At 46.7% G+C, this 21,646-nt stretch overlaps 1 protein-coding gene and 1 long non-coding RNA gene across 4 annotated transcripts in view; one reads left to right on the top strand and one right to left on the bottom strand.

Moving 5' to 3' along the window:
- The window catches only part of ARID4A (AT-rich interaction domain 4A), a 111,427-nt gene extending 98,444 nt beyond the window's left edge, over positions 1–12,983 (bottom strand). For 2 of the 3 annotated variants that reach the window (XM_040411278.1, XM_040411280.1), the window contains exons 1-4: positions 12,854–12,983; positions 11,795–11,851; positions 7,695–7,805; positions 3,884–3,949 (exon numbers count right to left, since the gene is read on the bottom strand). In XM_040411278.1, the coding sequence (XP_040267212.1) occupies positions 3,884–3,949; positions 7,695–7,805; positions 11,795–11,800 (183 nt within the window). In that variant the 5' untranslated portion in view covers positions 11,801–11,851; positions 12,854–12,983. Of the gene's footprint in view, positions 1–3,883; positions 3,950–7,694; positions 7,806–11,794; positions 11,852–12,677; positions 12,833–12,853 lie in introns of those variants that run through there. The other variant, XM_040411279.1, reaches the window with a different exon arrangement.
- A 413-nt stretch (positions 12,984–13,396) lies between these two features.
- On the top strand, positions 13,397–18,629 carry LOC120981674. Its single transcript, XR_005774729.1, has 3 exons — positions 13,397–13,533; positions 16,648–16,902; positions 18,154–18,629. It is a non-coding gene; the product is annotated as an uncharacterized LOC120981674 (long non-coding RNA).
- The last annotated feature ends 3,017 nt before the right edge of the window (positions 18,630–21,646 follow it).

The raw sequence follows: 21,646 nt of genomic DNA, 5'->3' as shown, positions 1-21,646 counted from the left end.
GTCCGTTCGATAGTGGCAGTGCTTAGTATTGCAGCTCAGCCCCATCCACTTGAATGGGACTGACCTGCGCCCAGGCCATGTGACCAATAAAACATGACGTCACTAGCCTAGGAAGTGGGCGATCAGATACTGATGACCTATCCTGAGGGTAGGTCATCAGAATTAAACACTCGGACAACCTCTTTAATCACTACAACGCTACGTACCGTAGTTCTAGGGCTACAACAGTACTACACGGATGTGAGGGCTTCACGTACACATTGCGTTTTCTCTATTTCTATTCGCCCATGGATTAAATGATTGATACAAATGAAACCCCTTCCGGTCATCCATCATTCATTGACTTCAATATCAACCAAAAAAAAAAAAACACTCAAGTTCCTCCAAATCTTTTTTGCGCTACTTTTTTATGGAAAATAAGCATAACAGGCGGAACTTTTTCATTGGTCAAAAAATACACAAAGCTTGACGGAGCGGACATAGACTGAGCACAACTGATGCTCCAAACAAACCGATCACAGAAATGAAGATTAAAATGGATAGGTTTCTTTTTTATTTTTTTGGCTGATGCAAGGGAGCCCCAAAGGTCCAGCTCACTGCCGGAGAAGACCAAGCTCGCCAAACAGCTTCACTATTCCCATTACTAACAGGCTATAGGTGGAAACTAGAGATGAGCGAACTTCTGTTTTAAGTTCGGCGTCTAAAGTTCGGCTTCCGGTTAGCGGAGGATCCCGATATGGATTCCGAATTCCGTTGTGGTCCGTGGTAGCGGAATCAATAATGACCATTATTGATTCTGCTACCACGGACCACAACGGAATTCGGAATCCATATCGGGATCCTCCGCTAACCGGAAGCCGAACTTTAGACGCCGAACTTAAAACAGAAGTTCGCTCATCTCTAGTGGAAACCCCATCCTTATCTGAACCAGAAATCCCTTTCAAGGGGTTCTCCGAGTATTATGAAAAATACAACCATCCCTCTGATCTGCTGAAAAAAGATCGCTAGGTTAATATTTACCCGTCCACCGTGCGGCCATCCCTGCTGCACTCCAGAAGAGAAGCGCATACAACTGGCTGGGACCCAAGTAAAAGAGCCGGCAGCATGCGAGTGCAGCATCGATGGAGAAGTATTAACCAAAACCTCTTTCTTCAACAGATCCAAGGAATGCATTTCTCATAATGCCTGGAAAACTCTTTTAAAGGAGTTTCTGGCCCTGTACTGTGTAGTTAAAAAAAAAAAAAAAAAAAAAAAAAAAAAGGGGGGTTCTATTTCACTAAGGGTCCATTCACACCTCCGCAAGTGTTTTGCGGTCCACACATGGCCGGCACTTTAAATAAAAATGGCTTTTCTTATCCGCAGACACGGACAAGAATAGAACATGTTGCGGAACGGAAGTGCGGATGCGGACAGCACACTGTGTGCTGTCCGCATCTTTTGCGGCCCCATTGAAAATGAATGGATCCAGATCCGTTCCTCAATGTTGCAAAACGGATCCAGACCCATTTTGTGGACGTGTGAATGGACCCTTAGGCCTCGTTCACATCCGGCAGTTCCGAGACAGAGCAGGCCGCCAGATCCTCTACGTCACCGCTGGATCCCCATCGACTGCAATGAGGTTCAACGGTGATCCAGCCGATATCTGGCATAAATACTGGGTATCGGCCAGATAACCATTGCATACAGCGGTTTTTGTCCGAAACAGAGATATGAACGAAGCCTTAATAAAGTTAATCTCAGTCAATCCCTTTAAATGTTTGCTGTAATAACTTACACCATATAAACACTATTAAGGCTCATAATTAAACCTTAACTTTCTAAATATATACAATACTGCATTCATTTTAACCATTTAAAAGTTTCTAGGGTAATAGAATGCGGGCGGCTCATCCAAACCTCTGCTGAGATTCACACACACACACACACACACCTGGGGTCTTCTTAAAATGTAATCAATGTTCATAAAGGCTGAAAGTGCATATAGCTGACCTTGCAGTCTTCTGCCTCCACCTCCAGCGCTCTTCCCCAGTGTCTACAGCATGAGATGGTAGAAGGAGACATCATCTCATGCTCTAAATGCAAAGGAAAACTGGGGCCGGATGAGCAGCGAGACAAAGCAAACTGAAAGCATCCGGATCTGGAGCCTCACTTCTACATCCAAAGATACGGCAAAAACCAAAGCATCAACAGACTTGATTGTCTTAAATGGGTATTTAGGGGGCCTGACAATTGGGATCCTCACTGATCACATGAACAGGGGCCTGTATCCTTAGGGCTCATTTTTTTCTCCGTGCAAGTTCAGTTTTTTGCAGTCCGTATGAGGAACCGTTCACTTCAATGAGGCAGCAAAAAAAAAACAAAAAAAAAAAAAAAACACTACTCTGTGTCCATTCCATGTCCGTCACGCAAAATGATGGCCTATTATAGTCCGCATTACGGACAAGGATAGAACTGTTTTATTTAGGGGCCGGTCGTTCCGCAAAATGCATGAGCCCTAAAATGGAATGGCAACTAAGGCAAGTGCACTGACGCTCCCTTTAATCGCTATAGGAACGCTGAAAACAGATGAAAATTGTGCTCCTCCATCTCCGGCAGTCCCATAGAGAGGCAGTGCACATGCTCAACCTACTGCTCTCTGCATTTCAGAGTACGGGCCGGGGCCCACATTCTCATGAACAATGGGGGTTCCAGCGGTTGGAACCCTTACCAATCTAATCATTACCCCCTATCCTGTGGATCAGGCATGCTCAACCTGCGGCCCTCCAGCTGTTGCAAAACTACAACTCCCATCATTCCCTGACAGCCTACAGCCATCATCCTGCAGAAGGGCATCGTGGGAGTTGTAGTTTTACAACAGCTGGAGGGCCGCAGGTTGAGCATGCCTGTTGTGGATACAGAGTATCTTTGTATAATCAGAATACCCCTTTAAGGAAGATCTAAGAAAGTTCCCAGAGCTTCTGCCTGCAGAACCAAATCTTTATGCCAAGGAATATTTTAGACCCTTCATGAGGTTCTTTTCTTCTTTCCGACAAAAGTACATACACAGCGAGTGGGTGAACATTCTCACCCACACGCACGCACTTGAGCGAGTTATTTTGGGCTAAACCAATATTCTTCAGAATGGCGGCTATAAAGTCCCTCCGACATCAGGGCTGTAGGAAAATTCATTATTCACCAAATTAGAAATCGCTAGTTCTTAGTTAATTAGAGGAAAATTACATTGCTAATGAGGTTCTAAGTCTTATATCTGCTTTTCTTTTACAGGACACGAGCAATAATTCAGTACTTGGATCTGAATCCTCTGCTGGGGGGTCTAGGGGTTTTGTTTGTGTTGCTGGGTCCATGTATGTGGGGCTATAAGGCCCAAATACACTGATTTCTATTAAGCTTGACAATTTACACAAACCCTGTTTTTTTGTGAAATGGTCAGTCCATTTAAAGGGGTTGTCTCATGAATGACAACCCTTGCCCACTGATCTCCTGGTACCCCAGCAAACAACTGAATTTGTCCAGTTGAAGCCGTGACCAGCCAGGCCCGCTGCAGGGGAAAAGTAGAATTATATGGTGGTTAGTGGCATACAAATAATACAGGATGGCTCAAGTCTGCCTCCATGACCTTCATAGGCCCTAACAGGACGTGGATCGTCTAGATCTGAAAACCTATTAAAAAGGGGGTTTCCAAGATATTTTAACTCATTGAGATCATCAATATCTGATTGGTGGGGCTTGAAAAGGTAGCGCTGCGGCCTTATCGCTCACTTGGCCTAGGTGCAGCTCAGCCTCATTGGCCGAGCCATGATACCAATAAACGAAACAGACAACAGACCAATAAACACAGTAGAACAGGATACAATGCATACTGCTTAGTGTGAAAGTAACGTACCCTTAATGGCCCTTTAACTTGGTCATCCTGCACCAGTTGTCTAGAGTTGTCTTGTTTCAGAGTCACCTGCAAATGAAGCCACAGTCAGATTACTATGTTTTGGCGCTTGCACTGTCAAACACAGGAGCTTGTGGAGGAAAGCAGAGGAGCAAATCAATTAGAGGTCTGAAAATCCAATTATCGAGTAACTGGCACAGGCGTGAAGAGGTGGGTCACTGGGAATACACCGCTGGCATTTCTTAACTAAGTAGACGACAGAAAGTGCAGAGTCTTATGGACTTATATGGAAAAGTTTTATTACTAATCATAGCAAGTTTATTAAGATCCCACTGAAAGAGCTGAAACGCGCTAACAAGACTGAAATGCATTTAGGCTGATCCCCAATCTCAGCTGTGCGCCTATTTTGCAGTACCAAAAACACACACAAAATAAAAATAAATTATAAAAAATATATTATTATTATTATTATTAATAAACCAAATAAAATAGAAAATGTAAAAGAATTCTGATGGTTTGAAACTGTTTAAAGTGAATAGCAGATGGGCGCTATGTGTGAGGCATAATGCCTGCCCCTTAGGTGTCGGGGATGGCACCTGCAGGCTCGTCATGCTACATACACTTCTAGTAACCTAAAGGGACACGCTGTGCCTAGAGCCCACGTCGTCATTACACTGACAGATGTAAACAAATGCAGCAGGAGGCTAAAACCACAGGCTGACAGACAGGTTTACTACAACACGGAGCACTTTATCTTTCTCTTAGGGTCCATTCACATGTCCGCAAGGGTTTTGCGGATCCGAAAAACACGGACACCGGCCATGTGCGCACATGGCCGGCACTCTCATAGAAGATACCTATTCTTGTCCGTGTCTGCGGACAAGAATAGGACATGTTCTATTTTTTTGCGGGGCCGCGGAACGGAAGTGCGGATGCGGCCAGCACACTGTGTGCTGTCCGCATCTTTTCCGGCCCCAATGAAAATGAATGGGTCCGCACCTGTTCCGCAAAATTGCGAAACGGATGCGGATGTGCGAATGGACCCTAAAAGGAAGATCCCCTTCAAAAGCCTAAAAAAAAAAGAAAAAAATTATTAGGGCTCTGCATGGCTGACGCTGAACTGCAACTCCAGCGACAGACAAAATAAAAAGTACAACATTTGTAGATGCAGGAAATCCGAAATGCGCATTCTTATTGGAGGTTTAACACCTCAAGGCGCATTTACACTGCGCCAGTGAGCAGACAATTATCGGGGTGAAGCGTTCCTTCCAGATAACTGAATGCTCGTTAGTGGAGGTGTAGAGCTGCATTTACATGTAGTGATCACCTCCACTGTATTCCTTTCTCACACAGCACAATCTGCTGCCAGAAATTGTTGAGGTGTCCGCAGAAAAAGGTGAATTCACTCGATGCATTCATGGCGATTGCCGACATCTTTACACGGGCTGATCGTTCTTTAGTAACGTTCATACCCAATAAACTGCCTGACATCAGGCCACGGAAATCAGTTATTAGCGACCCCCCTTTTTTTTGTTTGTTTTTACAGCGATCAGTGTCAGTGCAGTCTCTTACAGTCACTGCATTGAAGTGGTTGGCCCATGTCACACACCTCTGGGACCTGCACCTATCTCTAGAATGGAGCTTGTAATGTGAAGAAGGGCGGACCGCAAAGTGAAGAAGGGCGGACCGCAAAGTGAAGAAGGGCGGACCGCAAAGTGAAGAAGGGCGGACCGCAAAGTGAAGAAGGGCGGACCGCACATGCACAGCCACCCTTCATTCATTTCTAAGAGAGTGACCAAAGTCCCATAGAAATTAATTGGAAGTGCCACTGCTCCGTTCTGTGGAGCTGACGGAAATAGCAAAGCCAATAAAGCTATTTTCGGAAGTCCCATAGAAATGAATGGAGGGCGACCGCGCATGCAGGGTCCGCTCTCGTTCACTTTGCCGGCTCCATTATAGAGATATGCCAACCCCTCAATCTAACAGGACTACAGGTGAAACTCGAAAAATTAGAATATCGTGCAAAGTTAATTTATTTCAGTAATGCAAGTTAAATGGTGAAACTACTATATGAGAGACTCATTACATGCAAAGCGAGATATTCCAAGCCTTTATTTGTTATAATTTGGGTGATTATGGCTTACAGCTTATGAAACCCCAAAGTCACAATCTCAGGTGGCCTTTGCTCAGGGGGTATGGATTAATTAGCTGACTAGAGTGTGACACTGAGCCTAGAATATTGAACCTTTTCACAAAATTCTAATTTTAAGCTGCATTAATGCAATTCCTTTTCATTTGCATTACTGAAATAAATAGACTTTTGCAGGATATTCTAATTTTTCGAGACCTGTAAATCTGGTGTCTGGATGTAAAAGCAGCAAAAGACATGGAGAAGGCAGAAGAGAATGGTAACCACCTACTTCTGGCTTCTCACTTGCAGTCCACATAATGACGAGGCCCATCTCCACAGGGGGCTCCTAGAGATGCCACAGTTACAGCAGAAAACTGGATAAAATTTTTTAAAAAAAGCCTCCAGGGGTCTACTATGACCCTGTGGGACATACTATACATGAACAAGAGAGAGGCGAAAAAAACACCTCAACCCAGTCACCATAGCTGCCAGACACCATACACATTAGGTATCAAAATGACTGACACAAAACATGGAACCTATTTTAATGCTTTATTTAGCAAATTAACGAATCAGTACGGTTAGGCTTAGTTCACATCACCGTTCTGGCTTTCCTTTCTCCTGCTCCGTCTAGGAGCAGGAGAACGGAAAGGACGGAAAAGGCACATAACTGATGCCAAACTGAGTCAAACGGAGCCCTTAGGACCCCATAGATTATAATGGGGTCCGTTATGTTTCCGCTCAGAAGAAGATTTTTAAGCGGAGACAAAAGTCCTGCATGCACAACTTTTGTCTCCGCTTAAAAATCATAAACGGAAACATAACGGACCCCATTATAGTCTATGGGGTCCTTAGGCTCCGTTTGACTCAGTTTGGCGTCAGTTATGTGCCTTTTCCGTCCTTTCCGTTCTCCTGCTCCTAGACGGAGCAGGAGAACGGAAAGCCAGAACGGTGATGTGAACGAAGCCTTAACTCTTGACCAAAAGAACAGCCATGTATTAAAAAAAAAAAAAAAACACACAACACACACACTGCAAAAATAAATTTGGTAGTTGAGGAAATAACAAAAAGTCGGGGCTATTAAACCACCAGAAACCCAAAGTTGCTAAAAAGGCTCTTTCGGAAATGGTAATAAAGGGGTTAAAGATACAAGCCACATCAGAAATCACCCTCCCAATATGGCTGGGATACGATGCTGTAAGACTACTTTCACACTCGCGTTTGGTGCGGATCCGTCATGGATCTGCACAGACGGATCCGTTCAGATAATACAACAGTCTGCATCCGTTCAGAACGGATCCGTTTGTATTATCTTTAACATAGCCAAGACAGATCAGTCTTGAACACCATTGAAAGTCAATGGAGGACGGATCCGTTTTCTATTGTGCCAGTGAAAACCGTTTGGCTCAGTTTCGTTAGACGGACACCAAAACGCTGCAGTCAGAGTTTTGGTGTCCGCCTCCAAAGCGGAATGGAGACGGAACGGAGGCAAACTGATGGATTCTGAGCGGATCCTTTTCCATTCAGAATGAATTAGGGAAAAACTGATCCATTTTGGACCGCTTGTGAGAGCACTGAACGTATCTCACAAATGGAAAGCCAAAACGCGAGTGTGGAAGCAGCCTTAGTTGCAGTTCAAGATATAACTAGAAAGCGGAGATATTCTACTCTTGTACAACATACCTTGACTTTCACCAACCGTTTCACGGTTTTAATCTTCGCCTCGCAGAAGGCACCCCGGTATTTAGCACTGACGTCGGTCCCCACTGTTAGATAGGCAGGCTCATCCGCTGCCTAAAAAGACAAAGAGCAAAGCAGACAGGAGCTTACAATCCATTACGATAAGCTTCTCTTCGGTTCACTTTATGTCTGGACATCTTCAGAAAGTCCCAAGAATTTCTGGACCGCTTCAAGTATAAATTAAATTACCACGTGACGCAATGCTGAAAAGGAGTGCTGCCCAAGGGGGCATTCACACAACCATATCTGAATCGCGGATCAGCAAAATACGGATGTGGTCCGTGTGGATCTCATCCTCAACACGGACAAGAATGGGACATGTTGTATAATTTGCGGCTCGGCCGCACGGATGTGGACAGCACACAGATGACATCTGTGTGCTCTCCGCAGCCCCATGCAAATAAACAGGTCCACGTGCAATCCGCAAAAAAAATAAAAAATAAAAATCAGATTGCACGTGGACACACTTAGTCCAATGTCCTCAGCATGTCTGGTAAGCGCCCCCCACCATGTGGCACTACAGCTGCAAGCGAATTATGCTGCAGATTTTCACAAGATCTGCAGCTACATCTGCATGCAACACAAGCCGATTTTGCAATAGATCCGCTGTGGATTTTTGGATCAGACTTACATCTCCACAAAACCCCCAAAAGGAGCCATGACATGGAGCACGTGGTAATTTTCTGTAAGGAGGCTCACACCCACCATAGGTGGGGTAAAATTTCACCACAACAAAGCACAGGCTGCTTATACAGGGGACAAGGCCAGGCGCCCCCCTGCCAGCTATTCTTTACCAGGACGTCTTATGTGACACATACTGTACCTCAAGGGTTAATTCAGTTGGTATATTACTGGGGCAGAGAAGAAATGGCACTAGGACGGACATATGGTCCTCGCTGTAGAAAGCTGTAGTGCTGACGTTGCAGTTTGGCTTCTGTACATACGTCTGCTTATATATGCCGGTCCGCGAACAAACACTACAACCCTCATCTTCCCAGCAGTGAGCACAGACCAAAGCTTGCCATATACAATATAAAGTAGTGCCACGCAGACTTTGGTGAGGATAGCTGTGTCGGGGCCCCTCCGACTCCCTTCCTTGATAGTAGCTGCTGAGGCAAAAGAAGGATCAGTCATGTTAGATTTCAATATGTCTGATCTTTCATTTCTACGGGAGATTGTCCCCATTGCAATAAACATGCACACTCAGCCGAGCCGAGCGTGCGTGTTTATGGTGTCGCTGGGAGAAATGTTAAAAGCTGAGGCTGGCCGTGCATCTTAGGCATCTCACACATTCGCGGCACAGCCTTCCGGCAGGCTGTTCCGACATTGGATTCTCTGGATCCCATTCCGGTAAGATCCAGAGAATCTGGCAGTCTGCTCTATGCAGGAACGCTGGGCTGCAATGTGAAACCTAGTGTTACATAACTGGGGGGCGAAAACTCGTGTTACGCCCAACAACTTTTCCTGCAGGACCCTCCTCCCCCGTCACACATGCACGCTCGGCTCAGCAGTGTTTGCATTGTTAATGGGGAAAAGAGAAAAAGCTGTAGTGGGAGACCAAAGAGAACAGTGGATCAAGCATGTTGAAATCCAAAATGCCCAGATGCCCAGTCCTTTCTCCCCTGAATATCTGCCATTGGGGGGGGGGAAGGTTTCCACGGACAGCACACGTACCCATTGATTTACATTTCAGTATTTTTTTACGGACAGTGGGTCAGTAAAAAAATCTCGGGGACATGCACTACTTTGATCTGTGATGCTGGCCAAGCACGCCCATTGAAGTCTATGGGTCCGTGAAAATCACTGACACATCCGTGTGGTGTCTGTTTTTCACTGAAGACTAATAGGAGATTCTTTGAAAAATAATTTTCAGCTGAACAACGTCAGTGAATTACAGATGAGACACGGATGGTAAAAAACGGACACGGACCCACCACGGATGAAACACGTACACTTTTTTCCACAGACGTGACACCGAAAGGTGAACAAGGCCTCAGTGTTTTGGTCAGTGATTGTGATACAAAATCAGGTGCGGCTCTAAACACAGAACAGGAGCAGATCTTTCCGTTTTGGCTCACAATCACTGATGGAAATCACTGATCAAACACTGACGTGTGAAAGCGGCCTAAGGCCTCATGCACATGGCAGTTGTTTTGGTCCGCATCAGAGCCGCAGTTTTGGCTGCTAGGATGCGGACCCATTCACTTCAATGGGGCAGCAAAAGATGCGGAAAGCACACGGAGTCCGCTTTGGAGACAAGTTTTGGAGACAATAGGCAGTTATATCAATGGCTGTCCGTGCCGTTTCGCAAATTGCGGAACGCACATGGACGCCATCCGTGTTTTGCGGACCGCAAAACACACAACGGTCGTGTGCATGAGGCCAAAGTCTGTCTCTTGAGCTCTTCAACCTGCGTCTTCTCCTATCCAGCCTTCTGTAAAGTCAGGTTACCGCCCAGCGGCAGGTCTGACCGAGGAGTCTTACAACTCACGTGTTTCACAACTCCTTCCACATGTTACAATAATTAACCAAACACTGCAGCAAAAGGACGGAGTCGGAAGGCAACGCCCCCAGCAAAGGAGCCAGAGGGCCGACAGCAACATTTAGAGGGGCCCATTGTGTGTCCAGAGAGTAAAACAAACTGTCTCTTTCTAGCTCAGGGAGTTGGTAACCTCTGGCACGCCAGCTGTTGAAAAACTACAACTCCCAGCATGCATACTTGCTCTGCCCTTTTTAGAAGTCTCACAGAAACGAATGCAGCATGCTGGGAATTGTAGTTTCACAACAGCTGGAGTGCAGAAGGTTTCTGCCCCTGTTCTAGCTGGAGAAACCAGTGAGGGCATGTTCACACAGCAGTCCCTGATTTTTTTTTTTCTCCAGTCCCTGATTTGAAATAAAACCCATGGCAGAAATCAGAGGCCGAGGATCCGGATGCTGACACCGTGTGTGGACGCTCCAACAGCAGAGCCGACACAGCCTCCCATTGTTTTCAATGGTTTAGGTCGAGAAAGGACGTGTCCTCTCTTGGCACAATATCTGGACGGACGCCGCTGGAAGCCGTGGCGGGTGTCTACTCGTGGTTTAGCTCCAGGGATCCCAAATAAAAAAAATTATGCGCTGAGCGCATGCCGATCACAGAACCCGCCATGTGGACAAACCCTAAAGAATGGAGGGGTCAATACTTCTCTTTCCACGAGGCGGATTTAAAATCCGCGCCGTATGAACTACACACTGGATTCTCATTGAAAACGGCAGAAAACACGCATGTTCTGCCGCGGAATTCTGCGCGGGACACGCAACGAAATTCACTTAAAAAGAACTCAACGGACTGAACTAAGGACTGAGCAGACAGACGCTGAACAAGCAGCAGCAAAAAGCGCACACAAGAAGACACAATGACAGCCGCTCCGGACAGTAAAGCGCACAGCATCTCACCCAAGAGCCACAGGAAAGAAGCAGTACAAACTGACACATCTAAACCTAGCGAGCGTATCAGCCCCTTGGTAACACTACAGCGCACATCGCCAGCAGCATCCGGCACAGATGCAGCAAAGCATGCACAGATGCAGCAGAGACGACTGTCATTTAACTCTGTCACGACTGACAGCTTGAAGTTAGGCCACATTGACGCCGTCAGCGTTTAGTCAGTGTCTGATCAGTGATTTCCATCAGTGATTGCGAATCCAAAACACAGAGCAGGAGAAGATCTTTCCACTATACCTCAGTCTCTACGCAGCCTCCAATCATGGTTTTGGTTGACAATCATGGATGGAAATCACTGATCCAACACTGACCAAACACTGACTGCGTGAAAGCGGCCTTAGCCTTTTTATTTGCAGCCCTGTGTAAGCCCATGGTGAGCTGTGCCGCCTCTGCTACATCTGTAACATGCAGAACGGGGAGGTTTAGCCCATGCGTCACACTGAAACACGCATACTACATGTATGACCTCTGATGAGAAGTCATACGTGTCAGCTGCCATGGGAGCCCAGAGAGGTGGCATGTCACCAACGCCCTCCTCCCCCTCTGCTTAAAGGACTTACCTTCATCGTCGAAGGTTATTTGAGGGATTCCAGCTCGAAGATTTGTCTTCACTACAACTGCAAAGGAGAAGAAGACACAGGCGTTACACATGACAGCGATACACCCGCACCCATACCGCCCCTCTCTGCCACCGGTCACCCTCTGTCAGGGGGGCAGCACCCATACCGCCCCTCTCGCCCGCTGTCGGGGGGAAGCACCCATACCACCCCTTTCTGTCACCAGGCTCCCTTTTGGGGGGGGGGGGGCAGAAGTGACGCATCATGAACACATACCCCCTACACAGCATGGTGACAACTATTTTCTTAAAGGACCTGCGTAGTCGCCCCCCCAAACTGCCATATTGGTTGCTCGGCAACAACCTGAACTTTTTTTTTTATCCCCCCCCCTTCCCTTCCCCAAAAAGGGGACTAGTCACAAGGAGGACCCCAGTTTGACATGACCAGTGCTACCATACAGCAACAAAAGAACAACAGTTAAAGGGACACAAAAATAAAATAAAAGAGGGCAGATTAACCCCTTCCGGCCTGGCGGCGGAGCAGAGCTGGCATGATCGGGGTGGTCTGCAGGCTTTGTGTGGAGGAGGAGGGGGTCCTCCTTTCATCCAGACGGCGGAATGTCACGTCGCCATTGCTGGTCAGATCCGTGTCAGAGCCCCGGCCTCTGCGGGCTTCTCCCGCTTCCCCGGCAGAAGTTGGGGGGGGGGTAGCACCGGGTCACATGGACATGGCACCCCCATATACCAGGTGCCCCCCCCGCCTCCCCTCCCCCCGTCAGATCTCCTCACACAGCCCTCCGCAGACTTCCTGGCACTTCATTCACTGTCCTCCTCACAAGGCTCCGCAGCCGCCGGTGTTCCCCTCGGTTCCCGGCCCCGTCACATACCTTCAAACTCTCGCCTGACTGAGAAGTCAGCTCTCGGCCAAGCCGGACGCCCCAAGCTGAAGGAGTCCGCCCCCCCTCCTTCCGTCAGCCGCGACCACCACCGTGCACCCTCTTCCCATTCAACGCACCCGCAGGTTCCGCAAAGTGACCCCAAAACGGGTGAAAGTTTCACTCACACACTCGGCTCTTATAACTCCCCACTTGCACGGAACTGCAAGCAGTAAACGAAATAACAAGCTGTTGAGCAGAACCAATCCTTCTCCGAAGACCATTGGCTCAGCCTCTCGCCGTGGGGAGCAGACGCAGCGCCTGATTGGACGGCCCATCCAAGACGCCGATTGGCTGAAGCGACTGAAACCCGCCCATTGGCTCTCCGCAATACAGGTGAGCTCATTCTCTCCGCTCATTGGTCGCTTCTGGCTCTCGCCTCTTATTAGACAGATGACGGCGGAGACAGCCCCTCTCTGGACGCCATTGGCTAGCTGGGATCCGGATGAAGTTCGAAGAGCTACGATTGGCTCCGCGGATTGAGGGACGAACCCGGCCCTGCCCTGCCATTGGCTGCTCTGTTTCCTGGAAACGGAACTAAAAGCCGAGTTTAGAGCGAGCTGAAAAGGGCTGCGCAAGGGGGCGGCGACTCGTGCGCGCTTGGAGCCAGTGCGCGTGCGTCTGCCAAAGGGCTCAGCGCCATTTTGTAAAGGGGGATGATTCCCATTTTATGCTTAGACGGGCAGGAGGAGCGAGCGGTACGGGAGGCAGCAGAAGCCCGGGGAGGCCGGCGGACGCCGCGGAGGAGGGCGGAGCAGCCTTTATTAACGTCCTGTCGAGGTATACACACGGTGTGGACGCCTGAGGGGTATGTACCGGGGAGATAACCGCGTCTAACGAAGACCAGAGGTCATATCAAGGCTGTGACGTTGTTGGGAAAGGAATCCATTTGCTGAGGTGACATCAGCAGCGTCACCGGAAGTCATGACTGTCCAAGGAGCTGCGCTTCCGGGTGCGCTTAACCCTGTGTGGCCCGGAGCACTGACAGCTGCTACACACGTCAGCTCCTTAGGCACCGGGAGCGTGTGTTTAGTTTCATTGTATTTGTGTTTGTTTGTTTTAGACTCTAGTTTTTATAATTCTTCTTATTTTTCTTTAAAATTTATATATTTTTTAAAGAATTAAAAATATATGCATATATTAAAGAGAATTTTTTTTCTATAATTTCTTTTTCTTTAATATATGAATATTTGTATAATTTTTCATTCTTTAAAAAAAAAAAAAAAAAATTAAATTTTTTTTATTTTTTTTTTTGAATAAAAAAATACATATATAAAAGGAAATCTATGTAATGATGCACGGTTCACATCTGTGTCGGAGGCGCCATCACTGATTCTTGCTTCCCAAAAAAACTAATTTATTTTTATTTTTTGGGCCACAGATCCTGCACATACAACTGAACGCCCGTTGTTTTCACCCGTGCCGCCGTTCATGCCCCAAAGGATCGATAACGTGTTGTCGTCACCAGCGTGGCGCGAATGGACGTGTCCCTTGTTGTCAGGGATGCCGCGGCAGGCGTATGCTCGCTGTTTAGCTCAATTCGGCAGCAGTAAATCGTGAGCAGGTTAGCAGCGCTGAAATTAAGACTGAAGCAGGAACCGCGGTGTTCAGAGTTCTCTGTAAAGAGAATCCCCGAGAGGTGCTGTTCACATTAGCAGTATGGTGCCGCACTGGATGAGGCACCTGACGGACCCTCCCTCACCGATAATGGAGTCTTTGGGGTTGTGTCACGGTGTCTGACATTTTGAATGCATTATTTTTTACTTTTTTTCTTCTCTTTCCTTGGGTCACTAAATGGGATTCAATCTGCAAACCTCCGAGGCAGGTGTGAACACTGCTTTACAGAATCTGTTGCGGGGTTGTCCGACCTATTCAAAAAGGTATGAATGGCAGACAAAAAAAAAAAACTCAGTTCGTTCCAGCGCAGCGGCTCTCGATGTCCCCAGTAACTTGGTGACACCGAACTGTTCTTGGTCACATGACTGCTGCAACCAATCAGTGGCCTCAGCGGTCACGTCACATGGCTGCTGCAGCCTCTCAATAGTGTCATGCCGTTCTTGCACACATGGCTACTGATTGGATGCACAAGTCACATGACCAAGAACAGATCCCCCGTCACTTCTGGCCAAGCAGGAAACAATGGTAGCTGTGGCGCTGGAGCGGAGGGCGTTTTGGAAAATCAGGGTTGTTATTTTTTTTTTTTTTAAGGGTTAACCCTAACACACTGCTACCTTCCATTAGTTTCCTCACCTCTCCTGACATGGCTGTTTAGTCACTACCTGCATTCCTCATGTAATAACAATTTGGAGCATCTATTCTATGACTCTGTGCCCTTCCTCTAGTTATCAATGGATTACCAGCAGTTTGCATTGAAGGTCCAGATGGGCGTTACCAGTTGGTAGTGCATCCCTGCACAGTCTGACACTGATGGGATAGTTGCAAACAATGCAGGGACACCCCCCCCCCCCCCCCCCAATTGGTAACTTCTATCTGGACCTCCATTGCAAACTGCTAGTAATTCATTCATCACTTCTAGCAGGAATAACACCACATAGTCATACCGAAATATGACCTGGGGAATGGAAGTAGTCACTACATGTTAGGAGAGGTGACGGCTCCTTTTTAATTAAGCTTGACCTTAAGAAGAGGATCATTTCTGCAGTGGATTTTGGCGCCTATCCAGTCCAATCATTTGTGTGTGTTACATGAGGATTTAGTGGGGATTATACCTTATGCATTGCAAGGGTGAAGTCCACGGCTTTTCAGCAACATAAAGAGCGTGCTGCCGGTATGTGAACTCTGGAGCCTGCTCATATTCCCGCAGTAACCGCCCGCATACGGATTGTGCTGTACGATGATGTCTGCAGTGTTTCCAAGTGGTCTTAAAGGGAGTTTCCTTGAAACTTTAAAATTTCACAGTGTAAGGCCTCATGCACACGACCATTGTTCTGGTCCGCACCCGAGCCACAGTTTTTGCAGCTCTGATGCGAATCCATTCACTTCAATGGGGCCGCAGAAGATGCGGACAGCACTCCGTTGTGTGCGTGAGGCCTAAGGAGGATATGTGTCAGTAAGCTTTCAGAAATGCCGCAAAAACCAACACGCTCATCCTGTTGAGGAAACGCGGCAGCTTTTCACAGTGGGTGTCATGGCGTATAGGGGTGAAATCCGTGGTGAATCTTACCCTGAGTATGTGCGTTGTCACATACTCTCCTCTCAAGCACCACTCATCTTGCGCTTCTCTCCTCTCCCCCATTGACTTTTGCTTTCTAAGCTGAAGCAATGACGCGTGAGCGCAGAACCTGACACGTGAGCGCAGCCGACCCGCCATGTTTGTCTGCTAGTACATAACTTGTGGGGCAGGGCAGAAGTGGCAGGGGACTGCGAGATGAATATCTTCTTCTATGTGATATGTTACGCTGCAGGAGCTGGAAAAATAGCTTCCCATCTATCTCCAGAACGGGTGCCCCCAAATGAGAGCGCACCACACAGGCGCGGCATGTTCTCCATTTACTGCCATGGGAGCTCAGATAATGGCGGAGCACTGACTCTGCTATTTCCGGCAGTCCCTTAGAGGCGAATGGAGAGTTGGCCATGCATGCGCGGTGCACTCTTTTTAGCTTTGGAGGCCCTGTTCTGGAGATAGGAGTGGGTCCCAAAAGTAAGACCTGCACCTGTCTGACAACCAGTGTCTTAGATGACAACCCACGCAATCTTCTTGCAGTAAGGAATAGATCGTTACCTACCCAACAGATCCTGCGCCATCGATCTGTATACCTGCTGCAGCAGTGATGTCACATCGACAGCCTGTGACCGCAAGACCTGCTGGTACAAAGCTTCTGTCCGTCACCAGCTTTAGCACGTTCAGGTTCTCGTCTTAGACAAATCTTATATGAAAGTATTAAATCGGGCTGTTTTTCAGATGACTTCTTACCACCATAAGACGACTTGCATCCACCGTGGGCAGGAACTTTGCCAGGAAAGTGTCATCCAGGAGATTCCTGATGGACTGTACGAGCCGTTCTGAAGGAGCACCACATAATGGACAAGGTTAAGAACCGGGAAGGATAAGCAATGCTATGCCCGAAGATGCCAAGACGCATGTACCCATGAGGACTACGATGCTGAGCAATGGCCTGGGATCATTAGGAGAAACGTTTGGGACCCGCCATTGCAGGTATTTTCTTAAGAGTCCCTACACAGTGTACAGCACCCTCTGCTTCCAGCTCTGTCCGCTGTGTATATTCTGGTGCTGGTGGCTCCTGAGAACAGCTGATTGGTGCGGGTATTGGACCTCCACTTATCTTATATTGATGATCTATGCTCAGTGTAGGTCATCAACATATTATTAATTTTTTTTTATTTTTTTTTATTTGGAGCTCTAAACAATATACATTCATGAATTTTAGTATGGTCTGAACAACTAGGGCTGATTTATGACTATGGTCATCAATATCAGGTCGTGGGGGTCCGGCACCCCCACTGATCAGCTGTTTCGTGCTGGAAAATAACCGTGCACAGAGTGGAAGCAGAAGGCTCCTTGCACTGTAACTTCTTGCACCAGCATACTGGTGCTCAGTTCTCATTCACTTGAATAGAAGCTCAGCTGCAGTACCCCACCGTGGCCTCTACACCGTGTAGGGCACTGTGTGCTTTAGCGGTGTATAGTTTCTTGCCCTGCAGCAACCTGTAACGGCTCATGGGTGGGGGTGCCAGGTGTTGGACCCTCACCGATCCAATATTGAAAACCATGTATGTATTTTCAATGGGGGCAGAGGAGAAAGCTGCTGCCAGACACCTCAGATAGCGGTCTATTTTGTGGGAGAACAGAAGGATCGGATGAAAATAAAATCTTTTCACCCAATCTTTCTCCCAAAAACATCAGATTGACGGCTGGTCCTGCCGGAAATGTTAGGTTCTGTCAGACAATACACTGATGTATATGGGGGCTTTAAAGGGTCTCTCCAGGTATTCGTACTGCTCTCCACTGCTCCGGTCCTCCAGCATGTCCATGTTCTGGTTCCTGGACTGTTTACCTCCGTCGGTGCTTGGTCACATGTTGCGGCAGAGCATGCACCACCGGATGCAAACAGTCCAGACACCAGAAAATGGATGTGCAGAGGACTGGAGCAGGTAAGTATGAATCTTCTAGTTGAGAATGCAGGCTGAGGGCAGTACAGAAAACGTTTTTATTCCCGGAGAACCCCTTTAAAAGGAAACTGATAAGAGTGGTAGGTACCAGACAGAGTGAAAAAATGAATTATGTTGCGGTATATGCAATAAGCTATATACAAGCCTTCCGTCAGCCAGCCACTGCTGCATTTACACACGGCTGCAGTGTTGATTGGTGTGAACTTTCTAGAGTTTCTCTTCTAGCTGAGGGTTGTGCGTTACGGCACCAGATCACATGTCTTTGTCTTGTTTGTAGGAACGGCTTGGGGAACGTGAAGCACTGGAGATATGCTAGTCACGTCTGCTGCACAGATGCTGGAAATCTTGCAGAGGTCAGGTAAACACCATCCGAGTCTTGTAGGACGCCCAGACAGGGTTTGTGGACCTGGTGTTGCTGGGTGCCTTTGGCACAGAGTACACAAGGAACACAGACCGAAAACAGCTGACAGCCCCTGACCCCCTTTATACCAGGCTGGATGGGTTTGTAAAGGGTTAAACTTTGCTATGTACTAAGTAATGTTAATATCCAGGGTTCTGCCCCCCCCCCCATATATAAGTATACACTTTAAATCATATTAACATTATTTTCCACATTTGTCCTATACCCTGGCGATCATTAGTGTTGTAGATCAGCAGATTCTACGGTCTGTCGAGGTAGGCAATGAAATCCTATGTAACTGTGATATACTTTGAGATCCCAATAAAGTTTAAAAACCATTTTTTTTTACCCTACATTGAATGTGTTTGAAGTCATTGTGATCTTGTTCGCTTCTAGGCGAATGTTGCTTGTGTCAAATTGAAAATTTCCACTGACTGTAATTGTAGGTTTGAGTTGGATCAGACAGTTCTTTTGACATAAGTCTGAGCAAGAAAACGCAAAGAATAAGCTTCTTCATTAGCATTGTATTTGCGAGTTCAACAGCAGTGACTAAATAGTAAGTTGGCATCCGGTGACCCTTCTACATAAATATCAAAGCTCCCATTGAAATAGAACAAACCAGAGGTAGAAAATGACTAGTATAATAAATATATATGAACAGTGTTGAATTTGTAATATTCTAAGGCCTTTGTAATAAAAAATCACCGAGTGCAGTAGACCTGTGACTAAACAGCGGTGAGATCTCAGAGCAGCTTTCAACAAACTGTGTATTAACAAGTAGTACAGTGTGTATATAAGGAATAATTCTATTTCCAGCCATAATATAACTTGTATCTGGCATTTTGTAGAAGCTGTATGCTAGATCTCTTGTTTGCTCTTCGCCCTGAGATGCTGGGTTTAGACTAGCTCCCTTCTACTGCACACAGAAAGTAGAGGAGAATCCGCTTCCTAACTTTCTCTTACTCAGAAACCGCCCCAAGATCACGGAGGACATTGCAGAGAAGAGTGCTGACCTGTATGGATATGAATAAAGCACTTGGGCTGAGATAGAAACCTCTGTTTAGTTGGTACAGTCTGGTAGGAATTTAGTATGAGGGCAATATTTGAAGTCAGTTTGGCAGAGTCTACGGTGGCGTACTTTGTGCCAAACTTGATCAATTGACGTAATACTTCTGTCTAGAAAAGCTACTCCAGTTTTCTTACTCCACCCTCCTACTGGAGTGAGTTTCCATAAATATGGAACGAAGCTAGTTAACAGCTAACCACTCCCACTTTTCAAATCTGAAGTGAGTGGTGTAAAAATGCAAAAAGTTGAAAATTTTGATGCACGTAACCCCAAAAATTCACCCTATTTTGTGAGTTGTGGAGTGAAAGGAGAGATTAATTCCACCTTTGTCTGTGTCTACAGCCCATAAGCGAACAAGACGTGTCCTATCACAAAGTTTCTTCTTCCATTGATTTATGAAAAGTGGTGTGAAAAGTTAGAGATTAGTTAAATGTTTTTTGCCACTTCATTGTGTTTTGATCTGGGGGTGTCATGTTGCTTATAATCGGAGATCTTCTTGGGCAGTTTTTGGACAGGCTTCTGGTAGTCATGACGGCTCAGATCACTGCGAAAGACTTTTTAGGGCAGAGTGATTGGTTTTAGAAGTTAGGCTGTGTTCACATGTGACCGATGTCCTTGCACAATTTTCTGCCACAGTCCCATTGAACTGAATGGGGCGTGCAGAAATCCATGTGCTTTCTGCCAAAAGGACCCCATTCACATGAATGAGACTGAGCTTCAGTTGTAGAGATTTCTGACACAAGTCTGCCATGTGTGAATACACCCTTTACTCTCTAGTCTAGCAAAGTGCTTGAAAATCCCAAAGGGCTGCATGTGGACCTCATACAGGATACAGAAATCCTTCATTACGCTTAGGCCTTATGCACACGACCGGATGTATTTATTATTCTGCAAACCGTGGATTTGCAACATTGGGTGTATGCATACTAACTTTCCCTGGGCCCCATTGTCAGAATGCCTATTCTCTGCAAAGCGGTCAAGAATAGGACATGCGCTTTTATTTTGGCGGAACGGACATACGGATGCGGACAGCACACGGATGACATCCATGTGCTGTCTGCATTTTTTTGCAAACCCCCTTCCCCCATAGAAATGAATCACTCCATGTTCAATCTGCAAAAAAAAAAAAAAACGCGGGTTGGACACGGACTGAATATACTGTCATGTGAATGAAGCCGGAGAGCGTTTCTTTCGGACTTGGGGCCACCATGTTTTACACATCTGTTCATTTATTTGATTGGGTGCTGTGTGATGCTTCTGGGGGAAAATATGCAGACCTCAGCAGCTGCCCCCAGCGTTATCAGCAGACTAGGAGAACTCCTTTATGCGTGCCTTTCTGTTTTTAGAATTGGTGTCATTAGGTTCCATAGGGAGAGAAGGATCAAGTCTTCTCTTAAAGATCTGTTCCTGCTTTTAAAGGGAGAGAGGAAAAATGCAATGTGACATTCGTTACTGCTCGAACGGAATAATGAGGTAATGGACAGTGTAGCTTTATAATTTTGTATGTTTTACAGTGGTGTGAATGAGCCCCAAGACTGTATCAAATTGTGGATCCGCAAAATACAGATACCGGCCGCGTGCCTTCCGGATTTTTCTCCATGATAGAAATGCCTATTCTCGTCCGCAAAAATAGGACATGTTCCCTCTTTTTTGAGGGGCCATGATGTGCTGTCCACATCTTTTGCAGCCCCATTGAAATGATGCAGACAGAAATATACGGTCGTGTGAATGTCTTAAGAAGGAAGCTCTGGTCTTAATATTTACTTCCGTCTTGCCTGTTTGCTGTACAGAGGAAGCGAGCGCGGCAGTGTCAGCCTGCTGGCCCCGCAGCGTGACCACCTGCTCTTCTAAAGATTTTATTTTCCACTGTACATTTAGATACGATCTAAATATGTTGAGTAACTCTGCAAAGACATCATCTTGTGTCTGTCTTGCCTTTCATCGCTTCCTTTGCACAATTCTGCCATAGCAGCTTCTTGCAGTAATTCATATTGTAAGGCTATCTCTTCTCTCCCCGCATGGCTGGCCAGTCCAAGCATGCATATGTATGGAGATAGCGGTCAGGCCCCTGCTATCTTGTGCATTGTCGGCTTTCGGCTGCCTCTTATCACTGCCAGCATCTCCTTGTGCAGGGATGGCTTGAATGAGGACTTGACACATGGGTGGGCTTATCTGTATATGTATTTTTACATGTAACCCATTAACTAATTGCATGTTCCTGATGCAGACTGCGTGTGATTATGTTTTATGTCCCTGGGGAGCACGAGGATGTGATCTGTGGGGTCAGGGTGCGCCCTGCATCAT

The sequence above is a fragment of the Bufo bufo genome, chromosome 11, assembly GCF_905171765.1.
Source record: "Bufo bufo chromosome 11, aBufBuf1.1, whole genome shotgun sequence".
Classification (NCBI taxonomy): domain Eukaryota; kingdom Metazoa; phylum Chordata; class Amphibia; order Anura; family Bufonidae; genus Bufo; species Bufo bufo.
The sequence above is the reverse complement of the archived record's forward strand: the minus strand, read 5'-3'. Positions and strand labels throughout refer to the sequence as shown.